Raw genomic sequence first — 18,703 nt, 5'->3', positions numbered from 1 at the left:
ATTTAGCTCCTTCCTGCTTGACTCTCATTCCATGCCATAGCTCCAAGTCGCTTCCTAAGTTTTTCATAATTACCAGTCTTGTAGTTCCACATATATATATCTTTTCCTCACAGTAGTCTTCAGTCTTCATATGACTGGCCATCACTCAGGTATCACTTCATAGTCTCTTTTGCCAACTGGGAGGAAATGTGATCCTCCTCCACTCATCACAGTCACAAGATGTGACTCTGATGAGTGGGGTGGGGTGGGGGGTGACATTTGAATCATTTGGTCACAAATTATTAGATCTAAGACTCTTGATCCTTGTATGCTCTCCTTTACATACTGCCTAAGATAGTTGTCTTTCAAGAAATTCATTTTCTTTATACCTCAGTGCTGTCTCTTTATTCTAATCTATATTGCCATAATTAAAATCATTCATAATGATCAATCTTCCTTTGTTCACTGGTCGAAGTTGCTTATACATTTCTTCATCACCACCCTATTATTTATATAATTATTTATATAAATAATAGGGTGGTTTATTATATAAATAATATATTTACATAAATAAACCATTATTTAATTATTTATATAAATAATAATTTACATAATTATTTATATAATTATCCACCTCAAAACCATTGCTGCTATTTCTCTTTCACATCTCCACTTTGTGTGGATATAATTCACAAATGCTATCATCAAGATTATTGGAATAAAGAAATACTTTAAAACATGAAAGACAGATATTAAAAGTGAAAAAGGGAAATTAGTATTTCTAATTATTTTATACAAGAATTGGAATGTTTGTAATTCAGGGTTAAGAGAGCTTTCAGAGAAAGAATTGATAAGACATTGTAATCTAATTGTCCAAAGTAATACTTCATCTTTTTTTTTTTGTTATTTGCAGTAATATGTATAATTTATATTTAACTTTTATGTCCAGATGGCTTGATCCTATATAATTCTAAAATGCATAGTGCTATAAAAATATTGAAAAATAAAGGAATTAAATCTAAAACATGAAAAAATTTAAAAACAAGTGAGATATAAGTCACCATTAAAGCATTTAAAATAAAATTTAAAAAAAATAATAAAATAAATAAAATAAGCACATAAGCAAGTTGTGTGATAACAGAAGCTGGAAAAGTAAAAGTTTATTAAAATATAAAGGCATTAATACTACTATATTTGGGATAAATGTATATTATTTTCATTTCTAATTATTAAACTACATTTCTGTCAGTAACTTAATGGATAATTCTTCCTTTTTTAAGTTTATAAATGATAGAAAGAAAGAGAAAATTGTTTTAGAAATAAATGCCAAGGCTCTGAGAACATGTTTTCCCTAATACATAATACAGAAAAATGTTAATTCAGAAATCTTCTTCTAAACGACTTCTTTGCCTTTCAAAACATGGGCTAAGAACTGTAATTAATAAATATTTGTGTAAATATCTAACTGTGTTTTTGAAAACCAAACTCTTCTTTTTTGAATATTAAACTATGAAATTTAAACAGTTTACTATTCTTTTAATGTTTGGACTCCTAATATTTTTATGGGAAAGTTTTCTTTTTTGGCACTCTACTCTTATACCAAGAATTATAGTTTAAACATTGCCCAAAAATGCCAACATAATGCAGATTTTATATTTACTAAGAATAAATTAAATTGAATTTTGAAGATATTATAACTTAGGTAAGGTTTTAGTGGTAAAGAAAGGTATTTGAAAGCTTAACTATAAAAGTACAAATTTCTTATTTTTCTTACTTTTTTTTAAAATTTTTGAAAATGGAGTACTAGCTCTATATTAAGCTCTGCTTCACATGTCACTTTAGTTGAAAATTAATGGTGCATACTAATGTATTTTATATGCATTATTTTCCTAGACCAGTATCTACATCTTTTGGCAGTGTAGTGTATTAGGGCATATTTTTTTTTGCAATTTCATGCCCTCATATATAACTAAAATTTATATAACTAAAACATGTGGTCTATAAGTCAACATGAAGACTATGTGGCCTTTAAATTTACTGTATTATCACAGTAAACGTATTACAGTATTTGATAGAATGCATGTCATTATCAACTTATTAGAATAAATGTGTGATTATTCATTTATATAAAAATTTTGAGGAATCATAATGCAATTTAAAAAGTTGGCTGCTAAATCTTCAAATTTTTATTGTTTTGGAATAGTTTAACATTTCTCTCTGAGTTGAACTTAGTAGTTAGTTTGTAACATAAAAGTACTAATCATATCAGTTTTTGAAGTCATTCATTTTAATTTATTATGATTTATAATCTGAAATATATTTTAGTAGATGCTTATTAACATTTCACAGATACTTTTTTTTCCTGAAGTATATCTTTTTATTTAAGGCACTTGAGTTACTAACACCTGAAGTAGATGCCAATGCAGCTGCACGACTTAAGTGTCATGTTCGCAGAGGAACTGCATTTTGTCAGTTGGAACTCTATGTAGAAGGTAATTTTTTTTTTTTTCATATTGAATTTCATCAAAATTCGTTCTACATAATAACCTATAATGGCAATCTGATTACTGTTTACTGAGAAGTAAGTATGAAGAGTTAACCTAAAACAAAAACAGTAACAAAAATTTAATCATATCAAATTGCACATTATTCTAGTTAGTCATTCAAAAAATGCCATTTATTAAAAAATGCTATTTTTGTTCATATGAAATGAATGTAATTGTGAAACATTGAAAATGGCAGAAAATAATGTTTAATAATGCTTTCAAAAATTACCATCAGTGAAAAACGAAATCATTTTCAGATGGTGTCAGTTTCACTTTACTGGCAGTATGCTGTAGGGAAAAAAATAACAGAAACTACCTATAGATTGCTCACAGATCTATTGTAAAATAAACTAAAGCTTCTATGTGTTTCACTGTGTACTGACTAACAGTTTCTTCAGGAAGATGAATATACAAAAAAAAATCCAAGAACTTTTAACAGCAGATTTTTTGAACATGTAGCATTAGTAATAACGCTAGCCACATGCATCATTTGACATATTAAGTGTAAAATGTTCATTGGTGTATAAGGCCTTTTGATGGTTGTTGACATAATGGAGATCTGATAAGTTACTTATCAGATCTCCATTATGTCAACAAAATGGAGATCTGACAAGTTACTTAAACATAGTGAGAGGCACCTAAACATCACAATATCTTATCACTTCAGAGAATTCCTTAAACATCCTTAAAAAAATAAGTCTTCAGATAGACCAATTCATAATAAAGGGTGAAGGAAAGAAAACATGCAAAGAAGCACTATTATCTTTTCTTTTATATTTGATATCATCCAGGTGTTTTTTCTTAAAGATTCCAAAAGCATTTTGAGTGTTTGATGTTCTTGAGAAGCTTAGATAAATGTTTAGAGAGAAGATAAGTGAGAGAACTTATGTAATCTACTATTGGGCAAAGAGGAATATCAGCTTTATGTATATTTGGCATGTGAATATTCTAGTAGTGATTGAAATATCGTGATCTGAGCTATTATTGTTTTTTTTTTTTAGATTCTCTCTTTTAGAAGACCAAGTTGTATCACACTGAAAGTTTTTTCACTTGATTATGCTATAAGTTAAAGATGCCAAAAATTATATTATTGTTTGCATCCTTTTATCCAAGTGTAAGCAAACAAAGTTTGCACGTGAAGTAACTTCACGACTGGGCTATTGGTATATAGAGGCTATTGACTTCACATCAATTGCCTTAGTATCCCAAAATGCAAGCCACATATTCTTATAGAAATGTATAATGCTGTGCATTATGGGAAGGCCACTACCCAAACTGGTTTTGACCTTTATTGAGGTCTCATCAATGGGAGCCAGACCCAGTAGAGATACCAAGGTTGAAGACCTCAATAAAGGTCGAAACCAGTCTGGGTAGTGGCTCTTCCCATAATGCACAGCATTATACATTTCTGTAAGGATATGTGGCTTGCATTTTGGAATACTAAGGCAATTGATGTGAAGCCATTAACCTCTGTATATATATAGGTAGCCCAGTTGTGAAGATACTTCACGTGCAGACTTTGTTTGCTTACACTTGGATAAAGATTGAAACCAAGAATATAATTTCTTGGCATCTTTAATTCAAGTAATATCACATTGTAAGTAAATGAAGGAGTTCAGCTGCAGTAATGAGATTTCAGCATCATAGTGCTATTTAAAATAACTAGCATTTTAGTGATAGGTTTCCTTGCTATCTCCCCCTGTTACCAATTTATATACGTGAAAAAATTTGAAGAGTTCTGTCACAAGCTACTTTAAAATGCATCTATGGTGATTTATTGTAAACATTTTGGAAAAATGCTCTAAAAGACCTAGAATTTGCCTATGTCTGTGAGATAATAAAACCCAAGTTTCTGGGAATAAAAACCCTGCTACCGCCTTATGAAATCAGCTAATTAAAAAGTCCATATTGAAAAAGACAAAAATGCCTCTCTTCATGATAAGAATGAAACCTATGTCTTTTGTAATCAAGAGGCACACTATCTCATCATTCTTCCAACTGTACGATAGATTCCTTTTGTGGTACTCTTTCCTCGAGCTCTAAGTTTTTTTAATAGCCTTCAAAATATTTTGCCACCTTTGTTTTATTATTTATCTTTTATAGTTCCCAAAATCTTTCCATCACTTTTGTTTAGTTACTTTTACGCAGAATTTATGCTTTTCTACAATTTTCTGTATATTCCCTCAAAGCACATGCAAGTTACTACCAGGAAGCTTTTATGTGATTTCTTCTTTTCTTGGATTGCTTCTTAACTTTCTTTGGAATCAGTATTTCTGTCTTTGCAAGCAATGTCATGACATGCCTTCCTGATTAAGTTATTTACTGTTTTCTTGAGATTTTATTCATCTGAGGTAGAGAAATGTATTCTACTTTAGGTGGTAGACGATTTTCCTTCAAAACAGTATAATGCTATCACACTGCTTAACAGACTTCTGAAGTACATGAGAAAAAAAAAAGTTATTTTATTTCTAGAGCAGGGTTCCCTGAATAACTCTTAGCCTGTCTACTCACAACAATAAATTTATAATAGATTTACATCCTTTTGTAGGTATGATTCACATAAAAAATAACTTAGGTTCTGTTGTTGCTTTCCACTGCCATCTCTTTTTCATCAGCAATATTTGTATATTTCATTCTATATCTCAATTAACATCTGTATTTGTCTGACTTTGATTCAGTTCAAAATGTGTTTTTTTTTATCCTGTACATAATCACTATATGGACTTTTTGTTTTGTTTTGTGTGTGTTCTTTTAATCTGAATTTATACACAGCTATATTAGAATATGTGTAGTGATGACTGGTCCATGTCCTAAGCAAAAATCTTTCAGATACTTGTCATTATTATTATTATTATCCCTGCCCATTTCTCCAAAATTTTCCCAAAACATTTCTGTTTGATTCTACAGGTCTCCAACAAGCACCAGCATTTCCTTTATATCACCTTGCCCACTGATGACTTAGAAATTCTGTTGCTTCCTTACTAGAATTTCTGTAGGATCATAGTCACAGCTTAATCTTGTTATCTAATTTTTCCTTTGAAATTTGTCCATATTACTTTACCTGAAATTTGCTCCCATTCATGGGGGGGGGGATATTTATTTATCATCATGTGTAGTGTTGAATACTACAGCAACCATTACCTTTCCTTCCTTGATCCTTAGTACTTGCATAAATTATCTTATTATTATAGATATTATTTTATATTCATCTGATTATTTAGTAAGATCTTGCTTGTTTCAGTCTTCTAAATGTCAGTAATAAAACTGTCAACATAGATTTCTATAATTCCTCTGTTGTGCACCTCTTTTGCATTGCCTTCTTACTTTGTGGGTGCCTTCCTTTAATTCTCTTAAAGTTATTCTGTTAGTTGATATTTCTTAATATTAAGATTAACATTATTCTGAATATCTTAAAATTAATAAATAATTTCATGTAAATGAAATCCAACATTTGTCATTTTGTAGGGCTTAAAGAATATAAAGCTGCTTTACGCATAGCTCCTCATGATGAAAAGCTGAGAGGTGATACCGAAAGAATAAGAGAAGTTGTTCAAGGAAACTAAATGATAATTATTATTTAAAACTCAATACTTTATGTATTGTATCCTGTATTGTATTTATGTATTGTATTATGTGATTAATCACATAAATATTTTATGTGATTAATCACATAAAAATATTTCATTTTATAGTTAACATTTCCTGCTTATTAGTTTCTACATGTATATTTTATTTAACAAAAGTGTAATGAGAATAGTATTTCTTGTAATTGAATACGTGATGCATCTTTAAAGCAGGTCACTTCCTTTCATGACAACAATTATGGGACTAGCTTAAATGTAATATATTTTCTTTAAATTGGTTTGTTGTTAAAGATACAGTAGTTACAATGATGTTCTTATACAATTATTTTAACATTCATAATTTTTTTACTGATTCATACTGTTTCTTGTCTTAAGAGAATCAGTGAAAATTCACATTTCAGTGAATCCAAATATTCATTGTTTCGCAGGCAAGCCCAAAAAAAAGTTCATAGGTCTGGAAATGCCAATTTCCTGCTACAGTTGATTATCCTATTATATTATGGAAATTATGTAATTAAGTGTTTATTATGCAGGTGAATATTTATTTAGTCACTTGTTTGCTTCTTAGAATAATAATGGTAGCTTTAATCCTGTCTTTTTCTTAGTTCCTTGTTGAAGATTATTAATTAGTATTACATAGGAAATATTAAAAATTAATGAACTGCTAAACAATTGTGTAAATTACATGTTCCAAATGGTAAATGAGCAAAATATGATATTTATTATTTAGTCCTGTGCTGTATTTATGTCCTAAATTTCACTGAAGGATAGTAGCATTCCTGTAAGTATAATAATAGCATTACGTTCATTAGCCCACAGATTGGTCATAAAATATTTTCTAATTCATTTTGAAGATAATGAGATGATATAATTTAAAAACAGCAAAAATTACATGATAAACTTGAATGAAAAGCACAAATATTTTGTATTGAAATTAACAGTACATTAGTGTGTGGATGCAAGCAGATCATAGAACAAGAATACCAGTTAAATACCACCATAGGTTTACCAGATAAAAATAGTTGCTATGTGCTAGAAAAATATCACATGGCAACCATTTTTAATTAGTGAACCGATTGTTGTATTTACCTTGTAAATACAACAATTCTGTATTCCTGATCTGCTTGTCGTTTCCACACACTGATGGTGTACTGTTAATTTCAGTATTTTGAAATATCTGTGCATTTCATTAAAGTTTATTACTATGGTTACATGTTGTTTTTGTTGTTTTATACTTATGCCATAAGTACCTTTAAAGATTAATGATATAATTTAAGTTAGAGTTGAAATATTGTCAACACAACAAAGCTATGTTGTCAGCTTTGTATTAATTATTTATTAAATAAATTTTTCAAACGAAATGGTGTGGTATTCTTTGAACTGCTATTGGTAGGTATATCAGTTATAACTGCACCAGATCTTTCAGAAAGCCAATAATTCAAGGAGTCACTATAGAGAAATTAAAACAGTTCCACCCTACTTTTATCTGTGAATGCATCACTACATCTGAACAAAAAAATTTTATAAAAGCTGAATATGGGAGGATCCAGTATTTGACTGGAATGGACTCCTAGAAAATGTTGAATTTTGGAACACTCATGTACAGGGCTATTATTATTCTAAGACCCAATAGAATCACAGTCTCATCTAACAAGTCCTTTTTGTCATACACACACAGATCATCAAACTGAGCCTTAAACACATTCAAATTCTCTGCAGACACCATAGTCACTCTCAGTCAATGCATTCCAATTATTTACAACTCTCCATGCAAAAAACCTGCTTCTCACTACCTTGCTCACACCCTCCTTATATAGCTTCCATGGATGACCTGTTGTTCTCCTCCAATCTCCCATCATTTTAAGAAAAACCTCTTCAATCCTATAAACAATCCCTTACTAACTTGTACATTTCTATCATATGACCCCTCTTTCTTCTATCCACTAGACTCTGAAAATTGCATCGTATCAGCCTGTCTTCATATTCAACATTCCAGAGATCAGAAACTATTTTGGTCAATTGCCTCTGATGAAGAGATGTCAAAGAGGGTTCTCCAACATCTCTTCATTCTTTTGAAAACCAGGTGACCAAATCTGTTCATGGCAGTCCATATGTGGCCTAATCAGAGCCTTGTACAATGGAACCAGAATCTCCTTACTTCTACAAGTCAGTGTCAGAATTTGTTGTGCTGTTCTCATAATTTTGGCAATATGTCCTCTAAATTTCAAATCCTTATCCACTCCCACCCAAATATCTCTTATTTCTCCACCTCCAATATATCCACACCAAGTCTGTATCCCATCTTTGTTTTCCAATTTTTAAAATCTTACATTTTGGAACATTGAACTGATATCCTCACTCCTGTGCCCGTTCACTCAGTCTATTCAAGTCTTCTTGTAAGACCACAACATCTGCTCTACTCCTCATAATTGTCCCAACTTTGCATCATCTGAAAACAGCTGTATATCCCCATTCAAATCTTCTCCAATATCATTAACATACAGATCAAACAGAAGTGCTCCTAAAACAGACTCCTGAGGCAAATCACTAGTGTCTTTCCTCTTCTGGTATATTTCTCCCCAATACACAACTTGTTGATACCTATCAGACAGCCAATCTCCAATCCAATACACTAATCTAATATCCAACCTCATCCACTCTAGTTTGACTATTAACTTATCATGTGGTAATCTATCAAAAGCCTAAGTATACCACTGTGTATCCATCTCTCGTGTCCAATGCTGACTGACTGATTTTCCCTTTCAGTCGTTTCTGACCATAGGTGACTTTGTAGGCATTGCTCAAAAAGTATTCCTGGGGAGATCTTTACAGGGTAGTTCACCATTGCTTCTCTCCCCCCAATTTTATCCGGGCTCAGGATCGGCATATGGCTGGGACGTATTCACGACTGTACTCCATGTGTGTTCATGGGGCTGGTTTGCCTATTCTGGGGGACGAAAAACCCAAATTTCTGGGTGAAAAAACCCTTACCTCCACATTAATGAGACCAGCTAACTCACTTTTGGTCGAAAGAGATCAGATAAAGGTTCCTCGCATCACTGATAGGAATCGAACCCAGGTCTTTCCGACCAAAGGGCTTCGTCTAGACATAGGTTCCCAAAGTGGGCAGTACCGCCCCCCCCCCCAGTGGGCGCTGAAGCCTTCTAGGGGGGGGGCTATAGCGGGATCAGAAGCATTTGGGGGTGGTCTAGGGGTCGGTGGCTCTTTATAGAAGAAATTAATAATATATATTTAAAAATTAATTATAATTCATCTTATGCCCGTCTTACACGATCAATTTTTTTATCAATTTTCTATTTCAATTATTTAATCATTGAAAATTTACCATGTCAGATAGAAATAGATGTCAATTTTCTATGTCAATGAGAAAATAGAGCATGTATATATGTGTGTATAATAGGTTATGTTTACAGTAGCAAATATATTCATTATATTTCATTTCAAAATATATATAAAATATATAAAACCACTTTTCTAATTGATGCAATGCAATCTCTTAATTGTATTCCATATTTTCATCTTTAAACCATTATATGAAACTGTGCATAATGTTATTTGAGCTACGTTTCACCAAAATCGGTATAGCAATAACTGTGTTCAAGATGAAGCACATATTGGCCACTTCTTTTTAAAAATTTAACGGCATAAGCAGTAATGTATCATTAGTTGCTATTTACGTCAAAAATATCAAACGGCTTGAACGCGGAAAACTGTTATAATGGGGGGGACATTACAAAATTTATGTCTTGCAAAGTGGGCGGTGGCCCAAAAAAGTTTGTGAACCTGTGGTCCAGACTGACTGAGCTATGGAGGCTCTGTCCAATGCTGCTGTCACTTTATTGTAATAAATAAATTACTAAAACATAACCTCCCTTCAGCAAATCCATGCTGTTCATCAAAGATAATACCACTGTTGTCAACCCAATTCTGGATCCTGATTCTCACCAGTCTTTCCAACATTTTAACAGATTTGTCTATAATTTAATGCTTTGATTTTGTCACCTCCTTTATGAAGCAGTACAATCTTTCCTTCCTTCCACTCCTTTGGAATTTGGCCCAATGTAAGATAGGTGTGAAATGTCATCAAAAATAATACCATATTAAACAAATATATCAAGGCAGTTGTCAACTCACTCCCTGGCATATTCCTTCAAAATATGTCGTGATATATCATCAAGTCTCACAGCCTTATCAATATCAAGTTTGCTTAATTTCTCATACACCTCTTCCTCACTCACAGTCAGTCTCTACTCCTCATCATCCACTGCTCTCAATCTCTCCATGATGTCACATTCACAAGAATGAAAGGCCTTTATGAACTGCTCATTAAGTATGAGTATCTCCACTTTATTTTCCGCAGTAGTTGTCCTTATACCATTTTCTCCAATCAGTGTCATCTTCCATAATAATTCTTCTTTTTTTTTTTTTGCTTGCTACATATCAAAAGAACTCCCTAGAATTCTTTTTGGCTTCATTAGCTAACTGCTGCTCATACTGAACTTTTGATATCCTTACTAACCGAGTCATCCTCCTTGCCTGTTCTTTGTATTCCTCATGGAATTGATTATTACCACTCCTCTTATGTTAATTGCCTCCACAATGCCTTTTTTTTTCTCTGCATTGCATGCTTAATCTCTTCATTCACCATTTCATACCTGGCTTATTTAACCTGATCTTTGGATTCGTGTCTAAAATTGCGAAGAAAAAATTTATTTTAAAATTTTGTTTAGGATCATGTTGTCTCATCTGATGCTTCGTAACCAAACATTTTTGTTTTTGTTCTTTAGTGAATGTCTGGAGAAATAGGATCAATATTCAGATTGTTTGCTACTTCTTTTGCAGTTCTAATAATATTTTCAAAATATTGGTCTGTTTGGCGAGTATTTAATTCTTATATAACATAATCAAGATTTTCTGTAATTTTTCCTATATCAAATGTCTGATTCTGCATTATTTTGCTTGCAACATTTACAAGACTTAAGATTTCGTACCAAACATGAACAGAGCAAATAAATTTAAACGAATAAATCTTTGAAATTAAGTTGTCTGCCTGAACTCTAGAATCAGTATCTTTAGTTTCATCTTCCATAATATCAAAAAGAGCCTGATAAATTTCCTTGATGTTATTTTTAAGTGGCTTTATTGCTTCTACTCTACTCTACTTTCCCACTTAGTAGCAGAAAGTGGATTCAAATTTAAAACACGAATATGTTTTTTCAATATAGCCCAACGCTTCACAGATATTGAAAAATAATTATATAATTCCTGTATTACCTCAAAAAATTTACAGTTTCACAGGATATCTTAACTTCATCATTAACTACCAAATTTAATGAATGAGCAGCGCACGGAATAAAAAAAGCCCTTGAATTTATTTCAATGATTTTTTTCTGCGGTACATTATGTTTGCCTCGCATATTAGAACCGTTATCATAAGCTTGGCCGCGTAAATCCGAAATGTTAATATTCAATAATTTAAAATAATTTTTTATAAATTGAAAATAATCCACTGGGAAATTTTGCAATTTCCCAGTGGTATCTTCTACAGATTGAAAACCCAAAAAATGTTAATGAATTTCTGCTATATTTGTATCTTTATTTTGATTAACAAATCTAATAACAATAGATAATTGTTCTGTGTGACTTATATCCGGAGTAGTATCAAGAATTAATGAATAATATTTCGCCTCTTTAACCATTTCTAAAATTTTTTGTTTTATACTTCAGAAATTAAGCATTTTGCATTTTATCACCTAAATAATGAGCAATGTTCCTTTTTTGTGATGCGATGCAAGTGTTCTATCATTATCGAATCAAATTTAGCGACAGTTTCTACTAACTTTAAAAAAATTGCCATTATCATTTTCGAAAAGTTTTTGTGAAGAACCTCTAAAAGCTATACACTGTCTTGATAAATATTGTGTTATGTAGATTAACCGTTCTATAACAGATTGCCAATATTTTTTCTCAGTTTTGTATAATCTTGGTTGTATGCAATAAATAATGCATTTCTTAATCAATAACATTTTAAGTTCACTGTATTTTGAACAGTTTTTAATGTGTGCGAAACTTGTCTCATGTATTTTTAGTATTCGTTAGAAAGTTGGGAATTTTTATTACCAAATATTTTGCAATAATAACAGAAAACCGAATTTCGCAATTCTGAATAAACTAAATAACTTCGTAAAAGTTTTTCTCCATTTGCTAAAGTTCGATAATAGTATGAATCAGAAAACTTGCGGCCAGATTCATCTTTGGGAAATTCTTTATTAACTACTTGACACAGGCAATGCTCAAATAAACAATCTCTAACTTTGGTAGTTATATGATTCGGCCAAGTACCTGGATCATTAACATTAAAATTTAAAGTAAACTTTGAAGTTTTGTGTTTCGCTGAATCGGAATCCAATATTTCTTCTGCTAGACAGTCAAGTCAGGCCATTTTCATTTTCCCATGTAACATTTGTTTCTTCATAGTTATCTTGTGTCCTCTCTTTTTCTGTAGTAGAGCTACATGGAGTACTTGCTTCGTCAGAACTTTCTCTTCTTCGTTTTTTATGTGGTCCTGAAGTTAAAAATTTATTCAGTGATCCAGCCAATTTATGTTCCAGTTGTACTTGTTGCAATTGTCTTTTCCTGTTTTGTGTACCAGATAACTTCTTTGGCTTTTTTTCTGACATCTAGGGGTTAACACACTTGGTTAGACTTTAAAATAAGAAGAGCATTAAAAGTTGTCCACCAAAATAAATAATAATTTCTAAAATTTTCCCTTAAACTTATTTTTTAACCCCTTAACCGACTATTATTTTTAAAGTGAATGGCCCAAGACTGACTATTTTTTTTTTATTACAGAATTTGATTTTTCAGATGTTTTGAATAATAAATATGCTTACATTTTAGGTATTTTTTGAAAATTAACATGTAGAGATATTAGCCACTGATTGATTTCTCAGTGATATTTATTTAATATTTTTTACATTCTGGTAATTGTTTAATAATTAAAGAAATTAGTAAAAGGATCCTAACCCCAATGTCTTCCAACCAGAACAAGAACAAATATATAAATAAATCTCTTATTGAAAATTATTTATTTTCTAGATGTCTACCCAACATAACATAAAAATCTTTTGTTTTCAAAATAAGATAATTAACTAAAATGAAAATTTAACTGATTTTCAAACTTAGCAAAAATATAATAGATGTAATTACTTTACGTGAATAATAATCCAAATTCACAAAAAATTTACTAAACAACAATAAATATATTTTATAAAACAAAAGGCAACTGCACAGTAATGCTGTTACTGTAACGCACAAAATGAAATTATGCAAAAATACACCAAAAAAGTATCAAGAAAGGGCCAATTGTAGTATGTGTAAACAAAGATCATCTAAAGAGTTTTATAGCTCACTAGGGGGCTCTGCCCCCTGACACCTACGGTGCCCAACCCCCCGTGTTCCGGACTGGTAGACCGGTTCTCCTTGAATTCCAATGACTCGAATTTTGAAGACTCGACACTCAGGGTAGCCCCTGAGTTTCAGAACGTTTCAAATAACTTGACAAAAAAGCTACACAAAAACGTTACACCCTACATCCGTTTCCAATTTCAGCTTATCATTTTATAATATAGAGTAGATAAACTATTATCTTTAAAATTTTATTTGTCTATCAAAAATAAGTACACAATTAAAATCAAAGTCGAATTGTTCAAAGTCACTTGAACACAGAATACACAATACACTCAGTATGTTTCACATTCAAAATTGAAATGATGTCGAAAAAATGTAAGAATTGCATATTTGGATAGGCACTATTTCGTCTATCCAAATTCGAAGCGGAATTTAAGAAAACGAACATCGAAATATACACCTATGTTTCAGACTAAATATTTTTGGATAGATCAGTGTTTCTGAAACTTCAGATATCCGTGTACCCCCTTCTTTAATTTTCATTGTAAATGTCTGTTTTATTTGAATTTAGATGTACATTTAAACAAAAAAATATGATTTATTTTTAATAGAACAAAATTTATAAAGATACTATACATGTTTACTTAATATATATAATTTATCATCAATGAGAGGAGTGAAATTGCTTATTTCTATATCTGCTATATTGCTCTCTTTTGTGCGTTTTATAAATCCAGTCTTTAACCAATGATCCATACTTAACAATTTGAAAGCTAAAAAAATTACTGTATTTACTCGACTATAACTCGCACTTTTTTCCCAAAATTAAAGCTAAAAAATCGTGCTGTGAGATATATGCGGGAATTTTCGGAAACTAAAGTTTTCAGAAAAAAAAATGAAAATGGGTATGACTTACCAAGAAGCTTCTATTCTCCATCACTTCTTCTGTCCTCAAGAGCAGTTTCCTTGTGTGCAATCAAAGTTATCTACCCAAATGGAGTCATCTTCTTTCCCATTATATCAAGCAAAAATTACCAGTAATATAAGACTTGAGATATGTAATGAACAATCTTTGACAAATTACTAATGAGAAGTGAAAGATGTGCGCGATTGTGGGCCAGTATAATAGAGAAAAAGCCGCTATTCAGAAGTGCATATGATTGGTGCAGTATTAACAAAAGATCGTGCAACCCAAACAAAACAAGCTGACAATTGAATTGAAATGCTAATTCTCTTAAACCGATTTCCATAATATCTGAAATGCATTCACTATATATTTCTTAGTTTTAACACGATGGGGTAGTGTCAAGCAAAACCATATGTTGCACCTGCTGTATATAGCAGTTTCTGTTGGAGGGAAGATGTGATTCATTAGTTAGTGTTTATATTCCCAGTTGTCTGTAATTGCACTATTTGTTGAGAAATATATTACGCAGTCTGCAAATGATGTCTGTGAACCTTATCCAGTAACAATATAAAAACTAATTAGTTTCGTGTTTCTGCAGTATAATGGCTGTTTGGGATGGCATATTGTTTACTGCAGGGAGCGAGTTATCGCTGAAATGTGAAATTCGGGGCAATAGAGACTCGCAATTTGAGTAGGAGAATTTATGCATAATATAATTTAATATATATATATATATATATATAGGCAATAAAAGTTTATGAAATTCACATCGTATGATACTTTATGGATTGTTTCCGTAAGTATCTAATAAGTGGGTTCTGAAATGTTTAGTTGTAGTATGTATGACTATAATTTTTTTATTAATAAAATATAATAAGCACATATTTAACTGTCAATTGGAAATGGTGCCTTTTTTATTTGGTAAACTAAATGCTGTATTTTTGTAAAATATCTTGTTGCCGTAATACGGCTGAACGAGTGCGTTCCCTTTTTAAGCAGCACCGTGAGGCAGGCTGCCTCTATGCTACATCCTGTCGACGTTAGTGGGCGAAGCACAGCATAAGAATGAATTCACAGTCTGAATTAAACTAACAATTTCCACTAAAAATATAATAAACAATCGAGAATATTTATAAAATTTTCGCTGAGTCGATGCTTACTCTGTGAAATCTGTGGTAATATTGATAACGTTTCACTTCAAATAATGTAAATCAAGAATAAGAAAATTTATATATTTTTTTTTATTATTTCCCGTGGTGAAATGGCGCTCCTATCTTCAAGCACCCTTGTGCGGCACACAATCTGCACAACTGCACAGCTCGGCCCTACATGTGAGCCAGAGTTGAATCTTAACTGGGTGAATTTTGAGACACTCTTGTACAGGGCTTGCATGCTTCATTATTTTTTGTGCTTTTCTGAACTTTTAGCAGTAATAGTGAATTCTTCAAAAAAAAAATATATATATATAATAATAATAAATAAAAATAACCACATTGCTTTTTTTATTATTTTTTTAATTGAATGAGGTACAGGAAGATGGTTCGATGTTAAATCAGGCATCTTCATCTTGTCTCATGTGCATTATCTCCTCTCCGGTGCTATTCATCATCTATATGGAACCTCGTTATGAAGGAAATTCTGATATCAAAATTGGAGATATTCAACTCAGTTCTTTACTTTGTGCAAATGATGTTGTACTCCTGAATAAATCCAATACAAAGTTGCAGTATTCCCTAACTGAATCAAATGACAGCTGTAATCAATCTGGTGTGAAAATCAATAATAAAAAGACAAAGATTATGACAAGAGGAGGAACACTAAAAATATCAATTTCATTCTGAATGGAGAACCTATAGAACAAGTAAAATATTTCAGCTATATAGGCTCAATTTTTAATGAAGATGGTCAATTAAATATAGAAATAAAGAACAAAATTAGGACAGCTGACATAGTAGGGAGTTGAACAGAATAAATTTATGTGGAATAAGAGAGAAATTAACCTAAACACTAAACTATTTGTATATACAAGACAGTGTTGAAACTAATTGTAATATATGGATCTGAGAGTTGGAGTAGAAATAAAAAACTTGATCAAATATTGGAGATATTTAAAGGAGTGAATAGATAGCATTAATTGCAGAGTTATGTTAAAAATGAAGATGTTAAGAAAGAATTTACCATTGTTAGCATTCAGGAATGTGTGAGCTCATTGCTCAGTCAATAATGAAAATCCCCTTCAAGTGAAAAGATCTGGATTCAAATCCCATCTAGGATGAAAAACACCTTTATAAAGACTTATCAACTGAAGTGAGTTAGTTTCATACAGAAGTGGTACGTGTTTTTTCTTTTTAAAACTCTTGCTGCTCATCACACAATACAGACACACCAACTAGAGAGCATGTGCAGTTTAACTGACAGAATACACTGACTGCATTGCCTGTTTATAATCTAAAACAACCCAACTCTGTCTTCCTTTCCTAGCACAAACACATAATATCAAGCATTCTTAGGAGAGAGTTGGTGCTCCACCCCAAATGTGACAGTTGTTTCTAAAGCTGGTGAAGTTGGGATTTATATAATGTACAAGCAAGAAGACACCAAATTTTTATAAGGCTATGGATGCATGTAATGTTTTATGTCTTTTCTTTTTAGCCATAATCAATCATTTCTCCACTTTCCTCCAAATATATGAAAATATAAGAATAAATGCATGCTGCTGGTCAGCACATCAGTATGCAGTCCATTCCATCTTCAGGTGTTCAAGAAGCACATCAACAGATTCCTTCTCTCACCCTAATCACTTACGTACACTTGGGATTGTTGTGTTATAGATTTTGTGATTTTTCATTGGATTAGTTAAAAAAAAAAGTATAAAATCATCAATTTTTTTGGATATTAGACAGTACAGGCACTAAGCGATCACCAATAAATCATGTGTCCCTTTTGAACATTCTCCTGTCACAGACCTTTAGAACCATTGTCTCCTATATATTACATGAAATGTTTAAAAAATATATAAATACATAAAGATTAACTTCTAAAATTTCCAAATAAATTTACTACTGTTTTCATAACCTTTAATAATTACTGTAAGTAGCCCTCTGTAAAGTTTCTCCATCATTTTCAGATCGAAACAGAGTAGTGATGTTTGAACAGGACCTCATATAATGGAACCACCACACCTTTAACTCTGCTGGCTGACATCCTTTTCACTTTTGCAGCAGTCCTCCAGCTTAACCATCTTTACAAAATGTTCCCTGGATTTTAAATTTCTATTTACTATTGCCCCAAGATCCTTACTTCCCTCAGTATAGTTCTTCCAGCCAGGGGCGTGCTGGCCATATGTGCAATGTGTGCGATGCACACAGGCACCAGGATAGTAAAGGTGCCAAAGAGGAGGAAATACTTAAAAAAAAACTTTTTTTTAAAGTGATTTTTTTATTGGAGGGGGGAATAGGAGCGCCAACTAAAGTTTTGCACACAGGCACCGAATACTACTGGTGCACCCCTGCTTCCAGCAGAATATATATAGAACCTTCCTGTGTCTCAAACTTCAAACTCCACTTAGTGTCTTTAAATTAAAGGCATCCTCATTCATTCTCCCAACATTCAAGCTTATTCAAAATCCTGAAGTGTACAACATTGTAACCATTCTAATAATTCTCTCCAGCTTGGTGGCATCTATGAATAAATGAATATATTTCTGCAGTTTGCTGATGGTTTCATTGACAAAAGTTTCATTAAATTGTGAATGATCCCAGTACTTAGCCTTATGGCAAACCATTTGCAATCTTTCTTCTCCTTGATACGGTTTCCTCATACATACTCTGTCTGTCAGACAGCCAGTTATAATCCAGTTCACTAGCCCAATACTGAAATCCATTCGACTTGTATCAATTCTGCAAAAGTATTTGACAGATAGCTGCATGACAAATTTAGAAAATCACAATATATGCACTCACCTCACCTTACCTTATCAATTGTTTGTGTTATTTTGTTATAAAAGGTGACCAGATTAGCAAATCAAAAGCACTCCTGCACAAATGCATGCTGATCCCATGTTACCTTCATCTGTCCATTTCCAAATGTGAGTCCTTATTAATTTTATAAAAAAAAAATTAAAAAAAACTTAAAAATTACAAAAGTAATATAACTGGTCTATAGTTTGATGTCTCCATTTTACTCCTGTCCTTTGGGACTTTTCCAGCATTGCAAGTTTCATTAAACAATGAGATCAGTAACATTATCTCTCTTAG

At 31.9% G+C, this 18,703-nt stretch overlaps 1 protein-coding gene across 2 annotated transcripts in view; it reads left to right on the top strand.

The window, feature by feature from the left end:
- Dnaaf4 (Dynein axonemal assembly factor 4) overlaps positions 1-7,350 on the top strand; it is a 139,472-nt gene extending 132,122 nt beyond the window's left edge. For both annotated transcript variants that reach the window (XM_090397908.1, XM_090397907.1), the window contains 2 exons: positions 2,366-2,471; positions 5,991-7,350. In XM_090397908.1, coding sequence (XP_090254034.1) covers positions 2,366-2,471; positions 5,991-6,088 — 204 coding nt within the window. In that variant the 3' untranslated portion in view covers positions 6,089-7,350. The remainder of the gene's footprint in view (positions 1-2,365; positions 2,472-5,990) is intronic.
- The last annotated feature ends 11,353 nt before the right edge of the window (positions 7,351-18,703 follow it).

This window comes from Typopeltis vanoorti, chromosome 9 (genome assembly GCF_054136105.1).
Source record: "Typopeltis vanoorti isolate ZY-2024b chromosome 9, IOZ_Tvanoo_1.0, whole genome shotgun sequence".
In the NCBI taxonomy this organism is placed as follows: Eukaryota; Metazoa; Arthropoda; class Arachnida; order Uropygi; family Thelyphonidae; genus Typopeltis; species Typopeltis vanoorti.
Note: the sequence above shows the minus strand (reverse complement) of the source record. Positions and strands in the feature narration are given on the sequence as shown.